The 25,425-nt window shown below is 22.8% G+C and overlaps 2 protein-coding genes across 6 annotated transcripts in view; one reads left to right on the top strand and one right to left on the bottom strand.

The window, feature by feature from the left end:
* The window catches only part of LOC122501993 (HIV Tat-specific factor 1 homolog), a 133,060-nt gene that overhangs the window by 102,377 nt on the left and 5,258 nt on the right, over positions 1-25,425 (bottom strand). The gene's annotated exons all lie outside the window — the stretch shown is intronic.
* On the top strand, positions 1,875-25,260 carry LOC122501994. 4 transcript variants are annotated; one of them, XM_043611821.1, is made up of 6 exons: positions 1,875-2,229; positions 15,846-16,259; positions 20,769-20,930; positions 22,961-23,198; positions 23,453-23,746; positions 23,836-25,260. In XM_043611821.1, the coding sequence occupies exons 1-6, from the start codon at positions 2,086-2,088 to the stop codon at positions 24,048-24,050; spliced, it is 1,467 nt and encodes a 488-aa protein (XP_043467756.1). In that variant the 5' UTR covers positions 1,875-2,085; the 3' UTR covers positions 24,051-25,260. The 4 variants fall into 4 exon arrangements, with proteins under 4 accessions (XP_043467756.1, XP_043467757.1, XP_043467759.1 ...); XM_043611822.1 differs by having other exon boundaries at positions 2,089-2,299; positions 15,466-16,259; XM_043611824.1 differs by lacking the exon at positions 1,875-2,229 and adding an exon at positions 11,154-11,897 and having other exon boundaries at positions 15,466-16,259.

Genomic DNA, 25,425 nt, shown 5'->3' on the forward strand with positions numbered 1-25,425 from the left:
AAATCAATTATTATTGAAATAATAATACCAGAAATTATTATTTCAGTAATTGAAGCAAATGCCATTTAATTGACTTAAAAAATATTTGTTTCAAGTAAATTTTTAATTGATAATAGTCAAGTAATCAGTTATTTGAATGAAATAAATTTTTTTCTATGTAATTTATAATTTTGTAAATAGTGAGGTGAGGAAAATATTTGATATTGAGAATAAAATTTAAAAAATTGGGCTACTAAATAGAATTAAATATTTTAATTCACAATAGAGAAAATATGAAATTAAATTAATAATTATCTCCATTAACAAAAAAGAAAAATTAATTTTTCAGTCTTCTGTCAAGAGAACAATGACTAACGATTCTGTCATAATTGAAAATTTGCGTGTTTTTAATAAAATTTTTCCCCTCATTAGAAAGGGTTCTTTCTAAATTTTTTTTGCGTTTATGTATTCAAATTACGCTATAGCGACACGTATAATAAAATAATATTAGTTTGATCCAATCTTAATAATAAAATCAGTTTTTATTTTTCGTTTCTTAGCCAGTTTTCAGCCAATTTTTAATACAGAAAAACAATAATAATAATAACAATAAAAAAAGGGTCGAAAAAGTTAAAAATAAATAAATTTTCCCACTTTGAACCAATTTTCAGAACAGAAAAATAGAAACAATTTCAAAAAAGATTGATATTGTTAATATTATATTGTAAATTAATCGAAAAAAGAAAACAATGTAAGAATACACAAATATCTAAAAAATGAATAAATATTGACAGTTTTTAGCCAATTTTCAAAGGAGGAAAATAAAAGCAATGAGAAAAAGATCGAATATTGTTAAAAATAAATAAAATTTGCCAATTTTGAACCAATTTTCGAAACAGAAAAATAAAAACAATTTTAAAAAAGCCTAATATAGTTAAAAATAAATCGATTTTGCCAGATTTTAGCCATTTTTCGACAGAGGAACATAAAAGCATTGCAAAAAGAGAGCGAATATTGTTAAAAATAAATAAATTTTGCCAATTTTTGAACCAATTTTCCAAACAGAAAAATAAAATCAATTTTTAAGAAAGTTTAAGTTATTAAAACTAAATGAATTTTGCCAGTTTTAAGCCAACTTTCGAGACATGAAAATAATAGCAATGCGAAAAATGGTCGAAATAGTTCAAAATAAATGAATTTTGCCAGTTTTAAGCCAACTTTCGAGACATGAAAATAATAGCAATGCGAAAAATGGTCGAAATAGTTCAAAATAAATGAATTTTGCAAATTTTGAACCAATTTTCAAAGCAGAAAAATAAAAACAATTAAAAAAAATGTTGATGTTACAAATAAATCAATTTTGCCAGTTTTAGGCCAACTTTCGACACAAGAAAATAAAAGCCATGCGAAAAAGATCGAACATTGTTAAAAATTAATAAATATTGTCAATTTCGAACCAATTTTCAAAAAAGAAAAATAAAAAGAATTTTTAAAAAGGCCAAATAGTTAAAAATAAATCAATTTTGCCAGTTTTAAGCCAACTTTCGACACCAGCAAATAAAATGAATGCAAAAAATAGCGAATATTATTGAAAAAAATAAATTCACAACAGTTTTCAACCGCGGTTTTTTTTAAAACAGAAAAATAAAAAGAAAAAAAATTCGGTGGCTATAAACATAAATTTTGCCAATTTTCAACACGGAAAAACAAAAAGCAATTAATGAACAAACACAAATATTTAAAAATAAACAATTTTCCTCAATTATGGTCAGAATTTTCTCTATTTTTCGGGGGGGAATATAAATATAAATTGAAGCTATATAGAGTAGGATTGGTGGATGTCCCGGAGCACCAATATGCGCCCCACCCACCCACCCTGGAAGCAACGCGTCGCCTCGAGCGGCCAGTGAGAGGGTGACGCTCGTACGTCTCGGCACATTTTACGCGTATATAAAGCTCTTTTTCCCAAAACAAAAACACTTTTCCACTTATTTCTGTTCTCCAGAAGCAAACAAAAATTTTCCTTTTCTTTCTCCTCCCCCACAGAATAGAACAAAAAAAAAGTGTATTTTCTAAAAAGGAAAAGAAAAACAAAAGTTTACACCTATGATTAGCATTGAGAAAGAAATTCGCGAAAATGATCTTGAGCTGAGAGAATTATCCGGAACCTCCTCAGAGTGTGTAAAATTATTATCCAACCGGTTCGACGCGCTACGAAAAGGAAAAGCCTCAGGGACAGCAGAGTTGCCCGTGAATATTTCAATTCGAATCGATCCACGTTTAAACACGTGCAATATGTGCTTAGTCCTTATGTCCATCCGTATAGTATATTATTTCGATCGTTTTTTATACTTGAATCAACAACGTCACATTAACTTTCACTTATGATTCAAACGCATATTTTTTATAATTAGAATTATATTTCTCTAAAAATAGAGACAAAAAAAAGTTACTATTTTTTTTCATTGGTAGTTTTTTTCCATATATTATACTGAAAGGCACGCTTCAAAAATTGGTCTCATATTCTCCCACGTATGAATTTTTTTCCGTTTTTTATTATTATTATATTATTTGTAAACTCACAAAATGTATTTGCACCTTTAAGTGTTTTAACATGTTTTTAATGTCGCTCAGTTGTTTTTATATTGTGTGTTGATTGTATTACTTTTGTTAATAATAAATGTAGAATAACATTTGATTCACTATTTTACACTTATGGAGTTTATTAGTAAATTTAATGGAAATTACAAATTACTTTCACTTGGGGAAAAATTTTTGTTTATTTTATTCAATTACCAACACTGAAAAAAACAATTTTCAAATAATTTTTATTTCTGTAAGTTAAATGGTTCAAATTCATAAATTTGCTTTAAATACTGAAAATTTTGATTCAAATACAATTTATTTCAAACACAATTTGATTTAAATAAAAATTATTCGACTCAAGTAAATATTTATTTGATTATTGTTAATAGAAAAGTAATTAATTATTTGAATCGAATAAATTTTTTTTTTTCAGTGCAGAGAAAAATTTTATTCAAACCAAATATAATTTATTTGAGTTAAATAAAAGTATATTTTGTCTCAGAACCAACTAAATTATTTGCTTTGTTTTAATAAAAATTTTATTCCACTTAAATAAAACTTTTATTTTAATCACAAAAAATTTTATTTTAATCTTATAAAATTTTATTTAAACCAAATAAAATGTATTTAAATCAAATAAAATGTATTTAAACGAAATAAAATTTATTTGACTAAAAAAAAAAAATTATTTGATTCAAGTAAATATTTATTTAAAGTGCATTTATTTATTTGAAGTTGACAAGTAATCGGTTATTTGTATCAAATAAATTTTTTTCAACGTAATTTGAATATTTATAATAGTCAAATAATATTGTTAATTTAATTATTTACAATAATTAAATTGTTAATTTAATTTATTACAATATTCAAATTGTTGATTTGATTATTTATAATAGTCAAACTTGGTAAATTATCAAATAAATAATTTACTTGAAGCGGAAAATTTTAATTTAAATAAATAAAATGTATTTGTAAATAAAATGTATTTGAATAAATAAATTATGTATTTAAAGCAAACACCATTTAATTAATTCATAAAAAATTATATTAAAAAAAACAAATACACTTTGTTTTCAGAGTGTTGGCACAAATGACGAAAATGTATTCTTTTTAATTTACTTTTAAAAAATTATTATTAATAATAATAATAAGAAAAAGACGAAGAAGAAAAATGATAATAATAATAATAGTAAAAAAAAATAATTACAAAATAATAATAATAAAAAAATTATAATAATAATAGTAAAAGTAATAATAATACTAATAACAATTTTAAGTTATTTATTTATTCATTATTTATTTCGATTTCCATTCATTAAAAAATAATTGCCAAAAAATAATTACGTCTAAAGTAAAAAGAAAACTAAATTACTTCTATTTTCAGAAATTCATTAATCTCCTTATGCTTATTTCATTTTAATTTAGACACTAAAGATTTTCTATAAATATTTCACTCCAAAATAACACTTTCAAAATATTAACTTCCCAATTAATTTAAATATATAATTAAAATTTTTTATTTTAATAATTATTTTCTTATTATAATATCAAAATTTTATTATTGCAGGTATATTATAATTTACAATTGTATATTAATTTATAAATTATTTATAAATTAATTTATTAATTAATAATTGTATATTATAATTTTTTTTTATTATTTTAACGTCGGTAAAGTTCGCAACGTTTACAATTAACGATTTAGAAAAATATTTACAATAATATTTCTAACAAAATTTATATTAAAAATTTATTTATTAATTTATAATAAAAATATTGTTTCCATTTAAATTTAAATTTTTTGTTTTGCATATTTTTCGATTCAAATAATTTTAAAAAATAAAAGTTTTGTACCTAAAAGATTGAGTAAAAAAAAAATGTTAAAAAATATTTTGTTTTCTTTTAATTATTGATCCTAAACGTTGTTATAACTTCACTGAGACGCATATAATTTTAAATATTATTTTATCTCTAATTAGAAATTGACAATTTTTTTTCTCGCAATAAACACGAAAAATTGTTAAATATATAATAAATATTTCGTTGTGTAAATTATACGTTTCAAATTTTTAAAGTAAAAAAAGTAGAAATAAAATTAATAAATCAACAATTTTCCATTCAAAAATATTATATTGATTAAAAAAAATTTTGTATTCTTTTCTTTTTACTGCCTCAACAGGCTTTACCGACCTAAATACTACCAAAACGTTAAAAAAAATTGTTGTATGAAATTTTCAATGTTCTATTTTTATGTAAATTTTAATGTATCATTTTTCACTTGAAGGCCCTTTGAAAGGATCAATTGTTTCTATTGATTTTTTTTTCAACAATATGTAACAAGTATATGAAAAACAATACATAAATGCAAAAAATAAAAATGTAAAAAATAGAATTTTAAATTTACTAAATATACTAAAAAATATATTAATAAAAAATAAAATTAAGATACAAAAATTAAATAAACTAAAACAAAATTAAATATATAATAAAAATATAATTAAAAATATAAATAACGATGGGAGAGAAATTTTTGTTTGGTGTAAAATGGAAAAATGTTTACAAAAAAAAAATTTGTATAAAAGAAATTTGTATCGTAAAAACTATTTTTTTAATATATAAATAAATAATGAATAAATAATAAAATATAAATAGAATAAAATAAAAAAATAAATATAATAAACAATAGAAGAGATTGAAGAGAATAAATTTTTGTTCGAAGAAAATTTTGCGCAAAAAAAAAATCCAAAAAAATGTTTATGATAAAAATATAAATAAATGATGATTGAAGAGAATACATTTTCGTTTGGGGTGAAAAAAAATTTACTAAAAAGAAAATATAATAGAAAATTGAAGAATGGAAAATTTTTATAAATGACGGTGTTATATACACGTATAATGACCCTTTTTGGTATATATGTAAATTTCCATTAAAATTTAATAAATCTCTGGTATAAATTCAATGTATGTATATATATTCCTGTACGTGTTCTACCGGAAATTACCAAGCATTTTTCAAATTTAGTTTCTAAAATGTAATACCATTTATCTGAAGGACATTTTATACCTAACATTAAAAACCAATATTTCACACAGTGTACAATATGCAAAATATTAAAACAAAAAAACAAAAAAAAAAACAAAAAAAATTATTAAGAAAAAGTTTTTCCTTACACTTATTCCGAGGATCTTAAATATTACAATCAAGCGTCAAATTTCGTCAACAATTTACACCACTGTCTTAATTTTTGAGACCCTTAAATAATATCTTTCAAAATTTCAAAAATAAAAAATTTTAACAATATTAAATTAATTAATAATTAAATAATAAGTAATTCATAATTAATTAGTTAAAGTCTAAATTAGTCGAAACTAAATTTAGAGAGTTTCGTATATATATATTAATAATCAATATTTCAATAATAAAAAAATTATTTTTCTTTCTTGAAAAATTCCAAAGAAAACAAAAAGAAATTATAAGCAAAAAGGAAACTTTTTCTTCAATAAAAAAATCCTTTTAGAAAATGTACATCTTAATCATAGACATATTAACCTGAATAAATTATTATCTCTAGATGCGGAAATAAGTCTGTAAAAACTATATATATTTATAAATACAAAGTAAAATTGTAAGGACAAATTTTTCTTTATAAAGTTTAAGAAATATTTCTCCGCATTCTTTTAAAAAATAAAGTACTTTTCTCATATGCAATTTTAATATGAAAGTTTCGTGAATAATTTTCCAACTATTTGTAGCATTACATGTAAATTTAAAAAGTAAATTGAAACTTTTATATACGCGCAGGAAAACAACGCGAATCAATTTTCTTTTTTCAACGTATTTCCGGTCACGAGTTGTAAAAAAAAAAGAAATATATAGTAGAGTCCATATAAATATATTTTTGCAAAGGAAAATACAATAAAGGTCGAACACGTGTTACACACTAGTTCTAAGTAAACAAATGTAAATCGATTTCCCTGGGTATATTCATATTAATTTTATAGTTTATATACATGAGGTGATATACAGAAAATAAAGGCACTTTTGTCATCAACTTTTCATTCAATCCTTTTTCCTCTAGTTTTATAGAAGATTTCTTTATAAATTTTATTTTTTATTAAAAACCTTTTACTGAATTTTTGAATTAAATTTCTATAAATTGCGAAATAAATGTTTTTAAATTGAATAAATGTCTTTTATTTGGCTCAAAAATTTCCCCTAAAAAAATTCTACATTTAATTAACAACACAAAATAGTTAAATTGATTCTAAATTTATATTAATTAATTTTTTTCATTAAGTTCATTAACTAAGCTTTTCATTAATTAAGTTTTTATCAATTACGTTTTTTCTCAATTAATTTTTTTTAGTAATCAAGTTTTTCATTAATTAAGTTTCTTGGTTTCTTGTTTAATTAAGAAATTTTCTAAAATGTTTCTAAATTCCCTATAATTAATTTTTTCCCCACAATTTAATTTACTTTTTCTAATTTTAATCTCCTTTCATTTTCATCGACTATATTTAAATGACTATAATCAATTTTTCTATATTTTTTTCTATTTAAAAATATTTTTTGGATTTAAAAATATTTTTTTGTTTTAAAAATATTTTGTTTTAAAAATATTTTTTTGTGTTAAAATTCTGATTTAAAAATATTTTTTTGATTTAAAAAAAATTTTTTTGATTTAAAAATATTTTTCTTTAAATAATTAAATAAAAAAATTCGGCTCAGACTGAATATGGTTTGAAATTTATGAAAAGAGAACTTGGTAATTTCCGGTAAATTATGTTTCCAAGCTAAAAAGTGCTTCTATATAGAAACTTTAAGGTCAGCTTTAATGTTGATTAATAAATAATATAACACGCGAATAATGAATGCCAGAAAAGAAAAAGTTTTCATTTTTATAAAAGATTAGAACTTACAAAAGACGGTGCATAATTTCCCTTATTCGTTAACTATTCCGACTTTATCTCTCAACAAATCGCAGTATACAATCGACTTCTCAAAACAAAAAAAAAACATTTTAATTCATTAAAACGTGTTTTTATTACAAACTAAAGTTTTCGGTTTATTTTTCAAACCCGTATTTTTTATAATTATTTTTTTATAAATATATTTTTTTTAGTAGATATAAATATATTTATAAATATAAAATATATTAAAATATTAAATTTATTATATTATACTAATTATTTTTATCAAAATTTCAATCTATCTTTAAGGGCATGTCAAATTAAGTCATGACAATTTTTCCATTAAAAGTTTCGTGTATAAAAATTGGAACAACTCTCTAATTTTGAATTAGTAAAAATATTTACTAATTTGAATTAGTGACTGACTTTTTGCTTTTGAATTAGTAAATTTGACTATTAAATAGTAATTTTTAATAATTTATTAGTAAAATAGAAAAAAAATTTAATAATAAATAGTCTTTTCTAATAATTTATTAGTAAAATTTACTAATAAATAAAAAATTTGCAAATAAATAATAATTTTACTAATTTAGTACTTAAATTTAATAATTTAAAAGCAAAAAGTCAGTCACTAAGTCAAATTAGTAAAAAATTTTACAAATTTAAATTTAGAGAGAACTTTAATCATAATTATGCGACTTTTAAAAAATTGGGAGAAATTTTTGTGAAAATTCGTTTTTCTTCCGTACATTAAATGGGACTAAACGATTTTGTACAGATAAAGTACACGAGGACGGGACCAATTCAAAACACACGGCAATATAATATCGTGAACAGAAGTCGTTATCTCCAGATCAATTTCAAAATATTAATGTAGATCGATTAGAATATGAAATTGCGTCCCCTCAAAACTGACCTGATTTAAAGATTTATAATGACAATTTTATTTTGTATATTAACTATTAATCAAAATATATACGGTCACTTTAGTCATATTCATTGTTCATAAAATAAAATGAATCCGGTGGGAAATTCCTTCAGAGCCTGACAATTTGATAAATACTGGATAAACTCCTATCTATTCACCCCCAAGATTGAATATTAAGAAACTGACCTCAATTTTCAATTACTGTCCAAAATATTAAACTATAAATAACGAATTATAAAAAATGTCATCCAATAAAATTCTACTAATTATTTTTATATTAATAAAATTATTATTATTATAACTTATTTTTAAATATCAACTCCTGTTTTTGAATATAATTTCTGGCTCAAAATTTTAAAAAAATTACTTATTTAGTAATTCAATTATTTTTAAAAATTTTAATACTCTTTGAATTTTGAATTTTACTCTTTGAATAAATCAATTTTTCAAACAAAATTTTGATAATTTTTTTTTAAGAATCCAATAATATTTTTATAAATACTTCGCAGGAATTCAATTTTTTTTTAATTAAAATTTTAATAAGATTTCTCGAAAGAATTGAAATATTTTTTTAAAAATAAAAAAATTCTTCGCAAAAATTCAATTATTTTTAAAAAATTTTACTGACAAACTTTTACACAAAAATTCAATTATTTCAAAAAATTTTAAAATACTCTGTGAAAAAATTCAATTATTTTTAATACAAGATTCTCAAAATTCATAGAAAGAATTTAATTAAAATATTCAAAATTTAAAAAAAAAATTTCTCACAAGAATTCAAATATTTTTTACGAATTTAATAAAATTCTTCGCAGAAATTCAATTATTTTTAGAAAATTTAAAAATACTTTGTGAAAAAATTCAATTATTTTTAATACAAGATTCTCAAAATTCCTAGAAAGAATTTAATTAAAATATTCAAAATTTTTTGAAAATTCCTCACAAGAATTCAAATATTGTTTACAAATATAATAAAATTCTTCGCAGAAATTCAATTATTTTCAGAAAATTTAAAAATACTTTGTGAAAAAATTCAATTATTTTCAATATAATTTTCTCAAAATTCCTAGAAAGAATTTAAATTCAAATATTAAAAAATTTTAATAAAATTCTTCGCGAAAATTCAATTACTTTCATAAAAAAAATTCTTTTCAGAAATTCAATTATTTTCAGATAATTTTTGATAAAAACCTTTAATAGAATTCAATTATGTTCAATACAATTATTTTAATTCAATATTTAGATAGTATATAATTATTTTCAAAAATTCTAATAAAATTCTCCGCGAGAATTCAATTATTTTCATAAAATATAAAATTCCTCGCAAGAATTTAATTCTTTTTAATATAATTTTAATAACATTTGATTTTATTTTTAAAAAAATTTGACAAAATTGAATTATTTTGAATAGAATTTTAGCTAAATTCCTCGAAAGAATTGAAGTATTTTCAAAAATTTTTATACAATTCTTCGCCAAAATTGAAATATTGTCATAAAGAATAAAATTCTTTGCAATGAATTCAATTATTTAAAAAAAAAATTTGATAAAATTCCTTGAAAGAATTCAATTATTTTTCGATATTTTAATATAATTGCTTGAAAGAATTCAATTATTTGAAAAAAATTGAAAAAATTCAATTATTTTTCAAAATTTTAATGAAATTCTTGTCAAGAATTCTAATTTTAATTAATTTTTGTATTTATTTAATCTTTAAAATGTTAATTTAAAAATTTCAAAACATTTAAAAAGAAGAAAGTTTACCAACTTTAAAGTTATTAAAAAGAATTATTATAATTATTAATAATTAATATAAATACAATAATAGTAATTAATAATAATAAAAAAGATTTTTTTCGAGATTAACCGCTTCTGCCAATTCTACGAATTTTTATTTACATATTTTTAAAAGTGCTTTTGAAAAAGCATAATAATAATTATAATTAATTGCAATAATTATATTACTATTATAATTGGTAATAATAATAATCATTAAAGTATTAATTAAATTTATGACTCAGAACTATTACTCTAACTCGGAGTGAGCGACTGAATTTATTATACTAATAATAATTATTATTACAATTATAATTAATAACAAGTAATAAGAATAATAAATAATAAAAATATTAATAGCAGTAATAATTTACCTCAAATAATTAAAACTAAACGTAATAGTCTCGACCGGTAACTGTATTATATGCTTTTTCATCTCGTTTACGAGCGAGATTTCTCGCCATCTGGACGTGAACTTCCAGAGTTATAAAGGCGCGAAATTCAAATTTAGAGAAGCGAACTAAATAATTATAATATAACTTTCGAATTTTAATTTTTAATTTACTTTCTTTTTTGATATTTTTATCGTCTTCAATTTTTTTGGTCTTAGAATTATATTCTACACTAAACAAAATGATATTTAGAATCTCGTCTTTGGAAATAGACCATTAGTGAAATAGTGGCTTTTTTTTATCAAAAACAGTGTCATTAGTAACTTTATTTATAAAAATAGTAGCTAAATTTAATAATAATAATTATTAATTTATTATAATTTATTAATTATTTAATAATAATTTAATAATAATAATATTTTTCGTCAAATATTATTTTTTCCGAAATACCAATTATGGAAAAAATAAAATTTGATGAAAAATATTATTATACATATATTATTAATATAATATAGAAATTTTCTTTATTCAAAATCAGGAAAATAAAATTTGTTACTTGATAACAATGAATCAAGTAACAAATTTTGTTTTCCTGATTTTGAATAAAAAATTTCTTTCATCCCCAGCGAAGCGAAATGAAATAAAAAGGGAAAATTAGTGCTTACACTTGAATTACAATCAACTTTCTTTTTTCTTTTTTTTTTTAAATTCAATGCAAGGCATTTGTCCGTGACACTGGTCGCAATCGTATAAGTCATAATGTTGATACGATTCATGCGCATCGTTCAACTGCGACGAATTTCGCGCGTAGAAGAAAAACTATATCTAGAGTCGAGGACGCGAACGAGGCTAGCGTAGTGCACGCAAAGCATGCTCTTGCCAGTAGTGCCCGGCAAAAGCTCTAGGAAGCTTTCGTGTGTATATATATATATTTCGTGTATACAACACATGTATACAACAAAAACTACACACGTTTCTCGCGTTCGTACGTTTCACGCTATCACATTTATAAACTATATATCCCCATTGTTATATTTTGTGCGAGACCTTTAAATATAATAGAAAATAGAAAATGCATTTTTTTCGTGAATGAAAATTTTAATTTTAAATATTTTTAGTGAAATTTTCAATTTTAATTTTAAATCTATCGGTGAAATTAGAAATGAGAAAAAAGGTTTTTTCCTTTAATTTCGATCTGGAGAGAGCGGCTGACTGATACTGACTATTATCCCTGCGTGCGTCTGATAGCAACGTCACTTACTACTGTTCACTCAGTACTCGACCTTTACTACTCGTCTTTACTTCTATACATTTTAACACTTTCACTGTATAATATTTTCTACTTTCTTTACCCATTTTCTTTCTTTTTTTTCTTTCTGTTTTTTCTTTTTTTTCTTTTTTTAAATTCTCATTTATTGAAATTAAATAGAGCACCGAATAATATGTTTCACTCTTAAAAAATTATGACACCACACAACTAATAATTTTTTTGGAAAAATAAATCGATTTTCTTTGCATTATACGAAAATAAAAATTTTCCCAAAAATTTTACTTTCTCGAAAAAGTAAAAAAATTCAAGTTATCTTCAATTAAATTTATTAACAACAATTAAAGATTTATTTCTTTAAATTTAGAAAAATTTCTTTTTTAAAAATTTTATTCGCCTTTGAATTATAACGAGAAAAATAGTTGTGAATAATAAATAGTAAATAATAAACAGTAGGAAATAAAAAATATTAAAAAATAGTAGTGAATCAAAAATATTAAATAAAATATTAAATAAATAGTAGTGAATCATAAACAGTATTAAATAAAAAATATTAAATAAAATATTAAAAAAAAATAGTAGTAAATAATAAATAAAACTATATAAAAAATATTACTAAATAATAAATACTACTAAATTAAAAACGACTATTTTTTTAACAACTTTCGATTACAGTAAAACCTGTAGGAATGCAACTCGATTTTTAAAATTTTATTACAGTAAAAAATCCTTAAAAAATTGTTTAATATTTAAATTTGTAATATTTTTACAATATTCTGGAACTAAGCGAAAATAATTCTTGTTGGACATTTTTAAATGTTAAAATTTAATTACAGTAAAAAATCCCTAAAAAATTTGTTTTATAATTTAATTTTGTAATATTTTTATACAATATTCAAGAACTAAGCGAAAATAAATTTTTTTTGAACATTTTTAAATAGAAAAAAAAATTTAAATAGATTTGCATTCCAACCGGTTCGACTGTGTAAATTTTTTGGGAAAATTCAAAATAATGTATAAATTTGAATCGAATTAAAATTCATAAAGGAAAATCACACAAATTGCAAAGTATTTGTCAAAAGTTATTGTCCGTCAATGCACTAATTTATATAACTAAATGTTGCAAAATTTTACTGTTATAATAGAATTTATTGTGAATAATAAAATTTTTTAAATTAATTAATTTTAAGTTAAATTAATTAATTTCTTACATTTCATTTAAGCATTTACTTTTTTAATTACAATTTTTATTACTCTTGTTTGTATATTTTTTCTATTTTCTTTATAAATTTTAGAAAAGAAAAATTTTCATTGATATTTAAATAAAAAGGAAGAAAAGAATATTATAAAGAAAAAGAGTTTTCTCTTGGGTTTATAGAATATAGAATCGTTATAATCTACGATGTCATTTGGAATGTCAATGAATTCCAGCGAGGAATCCAGATTCAATTAATTAAATTCCTCCATTTCGTATAATTATATCCAAGATGATATATTAGATCAAAGTTGTCAGAATGAATATTACTATAATATATTTTTTGTATGAATAAATCTTTTATGATTTTATATAAGTAAAGAAAATAATATTTTTTGCTGATTAATAAAAGAACTTTTTAAAAAATTGTGCTCTCTAAATATTTGAATTAGTAAAAATGTTTACTAATTTCAATTAATAACTGACTTTTTGATTTTGAATTAGTACATTTTACTAAAAAATAGTTTTTATTAATTTGCCTTTGAATTGGTAAATTTTACTAATATAGTAATTTTTACTAATTTATCTTTGAATTAGTAAATTTTACTTATAAATATTAATTTTTATTAATTTGCCTTTAAATTAGTGAATTATACTAATAATTAGTAATTTTTACAAATTTGCCTTTGAATTACTAAATTTTACTATAATAAATAGTATTTTTTTACTAATTTGCCTTTGAATTAATTAGTAGAATTAATAAACATTTTTACTAATTCAAATTTAGAGAGAATAATTATAGAAAAATTTATTATAATTATTTTAAATATAAAATAACTAGCAAAATTTAAATGTCGACGCACAAAGAAAGTGACAGCTTATTGATTGCTTTGCCAAGAAAAAAAAAGATAAAAACAAATTCAATACAATTAAGTTGTATATATTCATATATATATACAAACTGTATGTATATGTTTATTTATAAAAAAAACGGATCACTAACAATCGATTTTATGACAATTATTTGCTGAACTTAAAGAAAAAACTATATTCAGAGAAAATATTTGATAAAATAATTAAAGTATATTTGCTCTTTTAAAGTGTTAATTCCAATTAAAATGTTTATGGTTTATTTTTTATTTCGTACTTTATTTTATTAATTTTTATTATCGACACTATTAAATTTATTAAAAATACTCTGTAAATTTGAATTAGTAAAAATGTTTACTAATTTAAATTTTAAATTCGTGACTGACTTTTTGAATTAGTAAATGTTACTAATAGATAATAGTAATTTCTACTAATTTATTATAGTAAAATTTACTAATTCAGAAGCAAAAAGTTAAGCACTAATATAAATTAATAAACATTTTTACTAATTTAAGTTTCTTAGGGAGTAATTTTATTATAGAAAAAAAATATTATTCATTTTCTTTTGTAGTGTCAATTAAAAAAAATCAATCAACAATTTTCTTTCACGGTTAACTTGAAAGTAATAATTTAATTCACATTGATGTCAAAATTTGATGCTTTCCAGAAAAACTGTATTTATCCACTTATTCTAATTATTAACCATTTTTACTAAATTTCAAAATAATTTTCTTTATTTCGTAGTTTATTTAATAATTAATTTTTGTTTTTGAATTAATTGTTTATTCAGTTAATTATTAATTATTTATTAATTATTTATTGATCTGTTATTAATAATTAATACTATTTCATATTTAGTAATTCTAATATTATTTACATTTCATTCGAAAATACCATAAATATTAGTATAAAAACTTTTACTGATTTAAATTAGTGGAGACTCATCTTTATTTCAGTTTTTAGTAACAGGCCTTGGACGGAATTTGAAATTAAAAAATAGAATCAAAATTGTAGTTCATTTTCAATTTCTCCACTTGAGAACGTCAAGGTCACCATCAGAGGGCAGTAAAAATTCCAAGAAGGAACTGAACTGCCATCTGGCGGTGACCTTGGCGTTCTCAGGTGGAGAACAGCGTCTCCATATTGATTCTCAAGATGTTCGTGAATATTCATAATTATTTATAATCAGAGATTGAATCTAGAGAATTAGACAATTAATTTATTTACTAAATAAATTTATTTAGTAAATAAATTAATTGTAAAATTCTCTAAATTGATATTTAAAATCTCAGTTAAAAAAATAGTGGTTTTTTTAAAGAAAGTTAGTCTACTTTTTTAAAGTAGCTTATTTATAAAAATAGTAACCAAATATTTGTACGAAGTAAAAAAAGTATTAATAGTCACATAAGTTCGAGGCCTGTAAAAAAAGAAAAAAAGAGAGAAATCCAAAAAATTATTCGATGCTCTATTTTCTTTCAACAATACACAACACAAACAATGACAATTTTCTAACAAATGCCTAATGCGCTCTAACAAAAAACGTCTTCTGTGAATTTTTCCCAGTGATATTGACAAAATACTGCTGCTAAAATAAAAAAAAACTGAAAAACCAAAATGTGTCTGCTATAAATGTTTCTGTGTACATCTAGCACAGGGCTGTCCAAGAACATAAAGACAAAAAAGAAAGAAAAAATGAAAAATTTGCTCCAAACTGTCTCGCCTCGGATGAATGTTTCATTAACAGAAAAAACGAACTTTGGACATTATTCTGGGACAGGCCTGATCTAGCAGACCGGCCAATGGGTCGTAAAAAGTGTTGTTTACCCACGTCAAGTTTCTAAATTATTTCTATATTAAAAATCAAAAAAAAAAAAAACTCGTTAATTAATACGCGCGAGTGAAAGAAAAAATCGGGATCAATCATGAATCTTATGTTCCGCAAGAATTTCGCGGGCGAACGGGGTCCGGGCTCTGGCGAGCGTACAGGCGGGTCTGGCGGTGGGCCAGGATTGGGCGGTGGAGGGGACGGCGTTGGGTCCGGTAGAGGGGGTGGATTGGGCCGCACGGGCGCCGTTGGAGCTGGTCGGGGTCCCATTCGTCGTAGTCGAGAATTTGGATATCCCATGGACCATGATCACGCGAGCTACACTTATCGCACTCATCTTTTCCTGTCGCCCCCTGCAGGTGGTGCTGGCGACGAACCAACCGAGAGATTGGGCCCAGGGCCCCGACGCAACTCCGGTCCACATGTCATCAAATGGGGTGGTGGCGCCGGTGCCAATCCGAATAAACGGAAACCGAGTGTTAATCAGAAGGACATGAACGAGTGCCCAACGGCAACTGCCTCCTCCAGACAGGTGACCAAATTCATCAATCTCATTCTTTCAATTTATTCAAGGCTTCACAGCAATAAAATTATGTCTTTAGAAATAAAGGAGCAAAATAATAGTAGGGGGAAAAAATCTAAATGCAGTCAACTCTCGATCACTGACGAATTCTTTCCATACACTTTGGGGGGCCAACGCAGAAAAAAAATCCCTAGGGTAATAATGAGAATTTTATTGACCTTTCAGCAGCGGGCAAAAAAATGATCATTATTGCCCTAGGGCAATAATGGGCACTTTTTTGCCCGCTGGATTATAAGGGGGAACTTAGTATGCGCCTGTACAGCTAGATAAAGTGACCATAATACGCCTGAGTTGCATAAAAAATATTTATTTGATTCAAATAACCGATTACTTGACTAATATCTATTAAATATTTACAGTGAAACCTGTCGGAATGCAACTCGATTTTTTAAATTCTATTACAGTATAAAATTTGCTTGAAAATTTGTTTTATAATTTAATTTTGTAATATTTTTACAATATTCTGAAACTAAGCGAAAATAATTTTTTTTGAACATTTTGAAAAGGAAAAAAAAATGTAAAAAAATAGAGTTGCAATCCAACAGGTTCGACTGTACTTGATTCCGAATGATTTTTATTTAAATGGTTCTTGCTTCAAATAATAAAATTATTGGTTCAAATACCATTTAATTCACTCAAAAATTATTTGATTCAAGAAAATATTTAATTGATAATAAATAATTAATCGGTTATTTTAATCAAACAAATATCAGTTATTTTGTACATTATAAAAATAGGATTTTTATTTAAATAAATGTTTAATTTTGATTATTTTTCTTTTTGGTAACAGTAATTTCAAAAAATATTTAAATAGGAAAAAATTTTGTTCATTTAAACGTTCAAAACTTTAGGAACATAAGAATATCTATTAATTCAAAAATAGAATAATTTTTCCGAAAAATAAAATATTTTAAACGACTTCAATGTAAAGCCTTTTTGAAATTAAACTATTTCTAAAAATTACAACTGCAATTCTTCCAAAATTCAATTTTTTTTTTCTTTTTTGAAATTTTTAGATAAAATTGTTCAAAACTTTCATCATTTTATTTCAAAATATAAATTTTAATATTATAAGTTTTAAACAATTGAAATTTTCAAAGATTTCAATTCAAAAATTTTTTTGGAACTAATAGTTGAATTTTTTCAAAGAATTTTATAAGTTTTGAAAATAATTAAATTTTTAGGATTAATTCTATTGAAATTTTTTTCGAAACAATTGATTTCTTTTGGGGAAATTTATTTAAATACAGTGGATATTGAAAAGAATTAATTTCGAAAAAGTTTGGAATTTAATTAAATTTCCACAAAGAGTTTTATTAATTTTTTTTTGAAAATAATTGAATTTTTACGAAGAATTTATTAAAACTTTTTAAGAATAATTAGATTCTTGCGAAAAACTTCATTATTTATGAAAATAATAGAATAAAAATTTTCAAAAAATAATCATATTTGTACAAATACGAATTTAAATTATTTTGAAAAAAATGTAAATTCTTTTGAGGAATTTAATAAAAATTGTACTGTAAATAATTGAAATTTTCTATAGAATTTTATTAAAATTTTAAAGAATAATTGAATTCTTGCGAATAATTTTACTATTTATGCAAATAATTGAATTTATTCAAAATTTACTTTAAATAATTGAAATCCTGCGATGAGTTTTATTAGTTACAAAAATAATTGAATTTTTGCAACGTATTTTATTAAAATTCTTAAAAATTGAATTTTTGCTGAGAATTTTATAAAAAAAACTTTTTTAGTAATTGACTTTTTCCGAAAAATGTTATAAAATTTTTTTTTTAAATAATTGAATTCCTGTGAAAAATTTATTATTTATGTTAATAATTGAATGCTTGCAAAGAATTTAAAAAAAATGTTTTTAATAATTGAATTCTTTTGGAAATTAGGTGCGTGGCTTATAAATCGTCAGTATTAAAAGTTTTAATAGAGATTCAAATTTGAAGATTCGACAGAAATCGAGGGTTGCCTGTAACAAACTTGCTTTGTTGTTTTAAATTACACTACTGTTCAAAAATGTCAAAACTAAACCCATTTTTTTTTAATAAAACAATAAAATTAAAAATAAAATTAAATAAATAAAAAAATTTAACAAATTTTTAATAATTATTAAATTAAATTAAATAATAAAAGTATGTAAATTACATGTTTTTCTCACTATTTAAACATAAAATAGGGGAAATGAGTCCCATTTGTTCCATGAAAGATAATTGATTGTTACTTGTATTGAACAATAAAAAATAATTGTCAATTTTAAAATGAAAAAATCTGTCTTGAATGTATTCCACTGAGTATGAAAAAAATAAATAAAAATTGCATATTTTACTAGAAAGCAATGCGCACGAACTTCAAGTTTTGTTTTCAATTATCAAAAAAAAAATTTAAATTGTTTAAATTCAAATCATTATTTAAATGGAAATTATTAAGTTACTTTAAAAATTAATTTAAATAATTTTGAGGAAAAATCATTATTTTTAAAAGTAGAAATTAAAATAAATTTGTCTAAAGAAAACAAAAAAAGTACCGCAATTGAAAATCAAACAAATTCGTTTACTGAATCGAACATTTCAATTTAAAGGAGTTAATTGAAAATCAATATACGCTTTACGAAATGAATTGAAGTAATTTCCCCAAGACGTTAAGATGAAAACATAATTATTTTCCATTGAAAGGCAAATTGAATTTAATATTATTATAAATCATAGATAATAATTATTTACCTATTTTATTCACTTTTAAAAGGAAACGATTTCTCTGATTTTTTTTGTATAGAGAATTAAGCAAAACATTTTCCTCTGGCATATTGTGAACAAAATTAAATATTGATTTCTATTTCAATTATTCTGCCGGAAATTAAAAATTGTCTTTTTAATAAAAAGAATATTTTCTTCTTCCAAAATTTTATCTTTTTCCACTATTTTAATATTAGTAAAAAAATTTAATTACTAAAAAAATTTAATATTATTTTATTATTAAAATAAAAAATAATATGAATAATTTTCTAATCAATAATTCTCCTCCATAGAGCAAAAGGACATGACAATTAAAATTCCCAAAGAGAAAAAAATGTATTTTTAATATTTAAATATACAAAAATTTCAATAATCTTTACTGTAAAATTTACTTTTTTAAAATATGGAAACTTTAGGTAAATTAAAAAAAATCGATAAAATAAACCCATTTTTTTCCAATTTTTGTCTTAACCTTTGAAAATTAAACTTTATCAATGATAATGTCAAGGTCATGGATAAAATGAAACTTTTCATAAAAGTTAATTGTTGATGATAGAATTTTTTTTTATTTTGCCTTTAATTGGCGTTATTCTAAGCGAAATGTATGACAATGAATTGACACGACAGTCTATTATATATATAGAGAGGTCTTTGAAAACAGAAGTACTGATTTTGCGGAGACTAAATAGAACAGAAAATAGAAGACACGAATGGCAGGAGAGTTTCTAATATATGAACTTGCATTTACCGCACGGACAACGCACACGCGATGTTGATATTTACTGCAACTGCATGCCACTAGAAATCTCATTGGCGATTCGTTGGCGAAGCAAAAGAAAAAAAAATAATAGACACTTCACGACTGATATCACAATCCATTTAATAATTATCAACTAAAATTAATTATTCTCTATTTTACAATTCAATTTACTTCCCAATTCCATTTAATTTCATCTCCTAATTCAATCATTTTAATATTTATTAATTCTCAATTCAATTTACTTCCCAATTTTAAAAATAGAGGGGGAAAAAATCCCCACCAAGAGAAAACTCTTAAAAAAGGAAAATTAATCAAAAATGTAAGAAATTTCGATTTAAAAAAAAATATTTCTTCACGAAATAGTGAAAAAAATTAAATTCCAAATAATTGATTAATTATCAAATAAATTTATTGAAACTAAGTTTTATCTCTATTAAAAAAAGTTTTCCATAATTTAATGAAATCAGTTTTTAGACTCTAGCAAAATAAATTTTTCTTTTAAACAAAACGAAGGTTTTTGATTCAAAGAAAATTTTTAGAAGAAATTTTCTTCTAAAAATTTTCTTTGATTTCAACAAATTTTTTTTGCATCCAGGAAAATTGTTCTTTAAATCAAAGAAATTTCATCATTGATAAAGAGCCGAGGAATAATAATTCTTTAAATTAAAAAAGAAAAATTCTTGGAAACAAAAAAATTGTTTTGCAATCAAAGAAATTTTTTTTAATTAAATACATAAAAAAATGTTTTAATCTTTTTCTCAAAAATAAGTGTTTTTTTAAAAAATTTAAATAGTTTTTTTCCAAAAAGAATAGTCAAGGGAGAAAATTCGAAAAAAAAAATTAAAAACTTAATTAAAATTAAATTATTAAATTAAAAAACTTAATTGAAATTAAATTATTAAATTAAATTTCGAATATTTTCTAAAGAGAATTGTTATTGTTTTACAGGTGTCATTTACGGGAAATAGAACAATGGGAACATACACGCCACTCGTGGTTTCGGGCAGTAGTCCACCACGAGGAGAACCAATTTCTTTAGCAACATTGGAAAAAGATTGCTTCATCATTCCCCTTGCTGCCCTAGAAAGATTCCTTCCAGCAGGAGTGCCGGTATGAGCAATTTTCCACTGCATATTAAATAATTAAAATTCAATTTCTTTAAACCGATCAATTTTCATTTACAGTAGTGAATCTAAATTGAGTTTACCTTGCCTTTCATTTTTCCATAAATGCAAATTTTTTTTTCTCTTCTCTTGGAAAAAAACTAATTATTACCACAATTTTAATATTTTATTTTCTAATTTTTCAAAAGGTTTTGAATTAAAAATCAGTTTCGACCGATAATTTCCAAAATTAATTAATAATATTTAAATAATTAATAATAAATAATAATTAATTTCCAAATCAATTAAAATAATAATTAGATATTATAAATATAATCTATATTAATCATTGAATTTCGGTAATCCGTTCGCAATCTTTTTAATTATAAAATTAATATTTTCAAAATCATTGAAATCTTGCGAAGAATTTTATTAAAATCTTTGAAAAGAAATTAATTGTTTTGAAAAATTTCCCAGAATTTTTTTAAAGTAATGGAGATTTTTTAATAATTTTAATTGAAAATTTTGAAAGTAATTGAATTTTACGAAGAATTTCTTTCAAGTTTTCAAAATAATCCTTTTTGTTAAAAATTGTAATCAAACGTTCGATTATTAGATTTTATTAAAATTTCTTTTGGAAATAATTGAATTCTTCCCAGAATTTTAATGCAATTTTTGAAAATAATTGAATTCATTCGAGAAATTTTGTAAAAAATTTTGTAAATAATTGAATTCTTTGAAAATTGTATTAAAATTTTTGAAAATAATTAAATTCTTGTGGCAAATTTTATGAAAATTTTTTTTTAAATAATTAAATTCTATTGGAAAATTTTATTGATAAACAATAGATACTAAAAATAATTGAATTTCGACAAAATTTTTAAAATAATTGAATTCTTTTGAAGAATTTTAATAAACTTTTTTAGAATAATTGCATTTTTCCAGAAATTTATATAAAATTATATTAAAAATAATTGAAATCATGCGATGAGTTTTATTAGTTATTAAATAATTTAATTCTTCCCACATTTTTAATATAATTCTTGAAAATAATTTAATTTAATCGAGAAATTTTGTAAAAAAATTTTTAAATAATTGAATTCTTTCGAAAAGAATTTATTATCTAATTATAAAAAAATAATTAAATTCATGTGAAGAATTTTATTAAAATTTTTGAAAATAATTGAAATGCTTTGAAAAATTGTATTAAAATTTTTGAAACTAATTAAATTCTTTCGAAAATTTATTAAAATTTTATTGAAAATATATTCAAAATAATTGAATTCTTAGAAATTTTATCAATATTTCATAAAATAATTAAAATTTGCGAATAACTTTTTACAATTTTTATCAAATACTTGAATTCTTCCCAGAATTTTAATCCAATTTTTGAAAATAATTGAATTCATTCGAGAAATTTTGTAAAAAAAATTCTAAATAATTGAATTCTTTTGAATAAATTTATTATTTATGGAAATAATAGAATTCTTGTGAAGAATTTTATTGAAATTTTTAAAAATAATAAAATTGTTTAGAGAAATTTTATTAAATTTGTATTGAAAATAATTGAACTCCTGAAAAGAATTTTATTATTCTTGAAAATAATTTAATTCGTCTGAAGAATTTTACTAAAATTCATAAAATGATAAATAATAATAATTAATTAGTTAACAAGAGAATTTTTTAAATTTCGAATCTGAAATTATTCAAAAACTGAATTTAATATTCGAAAATGAAGAATTTTTCAATTTGTGTAATTATAATAAATGGAATCCCGATTTTTGCTCCTAGTTAATAATTAATATTCTAATAGTTTTTCTGCACAAAAAAAGTGTCGAATTAAAGTCGACTTTAGGTATTAAAAATATAACAAAATATTGATTTAATACAAAAAATCGGTTCCAAAATGACACTTTTTCTTTTTACACTGTTCTCTGTATATAACTTTCCTTATATCTCTGAATCTCTAAATTTTAAATGAACCATACCGGGAGAATATTGAATGAAGAATTAATATTTACACAAAATGTTATGTAGCATGCGCCTATCACCGACAAGAAGAGGCCGGGAAGTCCACTTTCAATTCTAGAGGTAGAGGATCCAAAGCAATGTGTTCTAGCACATTTTATGACACCTTTGGAGCCCTTGGATCCAATTGTCGAGTCACCAGTGGCCAAACCGTTGGTACTGCAACGGGACACTGCCGCGGAATTAGTCGCCGAAATTGCCCCTTCGGCCTCGCAAAGTATCCTACTCACTAACATGGAGAGAAATGGTAACGAATCTTGTCCTTTTTTGAATTATTTACTCCATTTTAATTAATTTGACGATTATTCTCAATTAACGATTATTTTTCCTTAACTGGTCAACGAGACTTTTTTGATGAACAATTTGATGAACTATTCTTTTGATGATCAATTCTTTTGATGAACTATTCTTTTGATGATCTATTCTTTTAATGAACGATTTTTTTGATGAACGATTCTTTTGATGAGCGATTTTTTTGATGGACGATTTCTTTGATTCCAGCGGATTTTCCATTTATCACCTACTATCTAATTAATAAGCAGACCACTGACATTTTGGAATTTTATCAAGAAGTTCAATGCGCAGCCTTGAGGAAATTCGACCCAAGAGATTTGCGCTATGCCGCCAATCATAATTTGGATTTATTTAATGAAGTCGCAACTATCGCTCGACCACCACTGGAACCACCGGGAGGAAGACCACCAATACCGTCCACTGGCTACATTGTTTCCATATTCAAAGTATTCGAAGGCGATGACGGAGTTAAATTCGAACAAAACTGGCTCTACTGGACTGGTAAATTCCCCTCTTTTCCTAAAAAAAATAAAAAATCTTAAATATTCAAAAAAAAATAAACAAAAATTACAAAAAAAAATTTTTTTCAGGTGCTCGGATGATGTACCGATATCTACCAAAATCAGTCGGCCTCAGGCGTATCACACTTCACAAATCAATGTCTCAGGGTGACAAAATGTATTTATTAATCTGCGAGTGTTCACAATTACAAGATAATCTCTCAGCGGCCGCAATTTTATTGCCTGCACTTCGAGCTCGTTTGTGTGGTTACATCGGCCTTTACAGACCATCAGTCTGTTTTTAAAAACAAAACAAACCATTCTCAATTTTCAAAAGAAATTTCTCAAAAATCTACTTTCGAACAACAATTTTATACTCCTCGAGAAATATCCAAAAAAACAAAAGAAATTTCCTGCTTTTATCGATCGCAATAGTGTCAAAAAAAACTATATATATTTACCTAAAAAGAAAATACACGACGAATTTTTACACATACGTAATATTAATATTGCAAGAAAACATATCATACATTTCGAAAAAACTGTGATATTCGACGATACCATATATATCACAAGTACTTTAAAATATTTCTCTAGTACTCTAATATTTTCTCTAGACTCTTACAACTCTCAATAAATCTAAAAATAGAAATTTTAAATCACTTAAATTCGTTTGTAAAATCTAAAAGAAAAAATTGCTTAAAAAAGGCTCACGTTTGAATTCTCATAGAAAAATTTCATTTTCAAAACTAATTTCCTACGAAAAAGAGAAAAAAAATAGTAGTGAATACAATAATTCAAATTTTCGCAAATAAAATTAAAAATTTTATTCAAAAAAGTCTAATCAATTTTTAGGAGTTTGAGAAAACGTTTCTAGTAAAGAAGAAGAATTTAGTAAATAAAAAAAGAAGTTTGCAGAAGAAAAAAATAAATACCTTAATAAATTTAGAAAAAAAGTGATGCTAGTGTGACTACTTGGCATTTTAGTACAAAAAAAAGAAATTAGTACATAAGCTTTGATTGCCTACAGACAATAGTTAGAAAATATTGCGCAGGCGCAGTTTGTTACTAAATGATAGATTTTTATTATAAAAAGAAAAGATTTCTCAACCTATAAATTTCTATTAGCAAGAGCCCATTTTTCACGGACCATGGAACAAGTGCTCCACCGATAAAGAGCCTTGCAAATGAACTGTGATTCATTTTCGGATTTGTAAATGTGAAACAATCGACATTTCCATTCTCCACATGATTCTCAATTGAAATTAAATTTTCAAATCATGTACAAGAAAAAATTGTTATTTATATTCTTAAAATGTTAATAAATAAAAAATTTTAATCTTTAAAAAAATATTTTCTCGAAAAGTAGTTCAATATACCTAAGAATAAGACGAAATCAAAATTAGATTATAGATATTAGGAAACTTTCGAAACTAATTTTCTAAAAGAAACAATTTTCCTTCAAATCTATTTTTATTTCTAAATCCATTTAACGAATGTTACGATTTGATTTATTGCTCCCCCTCAGCAGCTTCGCAGCTCTCAAGAAACTATCGAAACCTGAAAAAATATTTTCATCATTATCTATTCAAAAAACCTAACTATAAAACTATTTTTTTTCCCTACAAAAGCATAAATTCAATGGCAATTTATTTCTATTTTACTAGTAAAATTAATTCA

This window comes from Leptopilina heterotoma, unplaced genomic scaffold (genome assembly GCF_015476425.1).
Source record: "Leptopilina heterotoma isolate Lh14 unplaced genomic scaffold, ASM1547642v1 Lhet_22, whole genome shotgun sequence".
Classification (NCBI taxonomy): domain Eukaryota; kingdom Metazoa; phylum Arthropoda; class Insecta; order Hymenoptera; family Figitidae; genus Leptopilina; species Leptopilina heterotoma.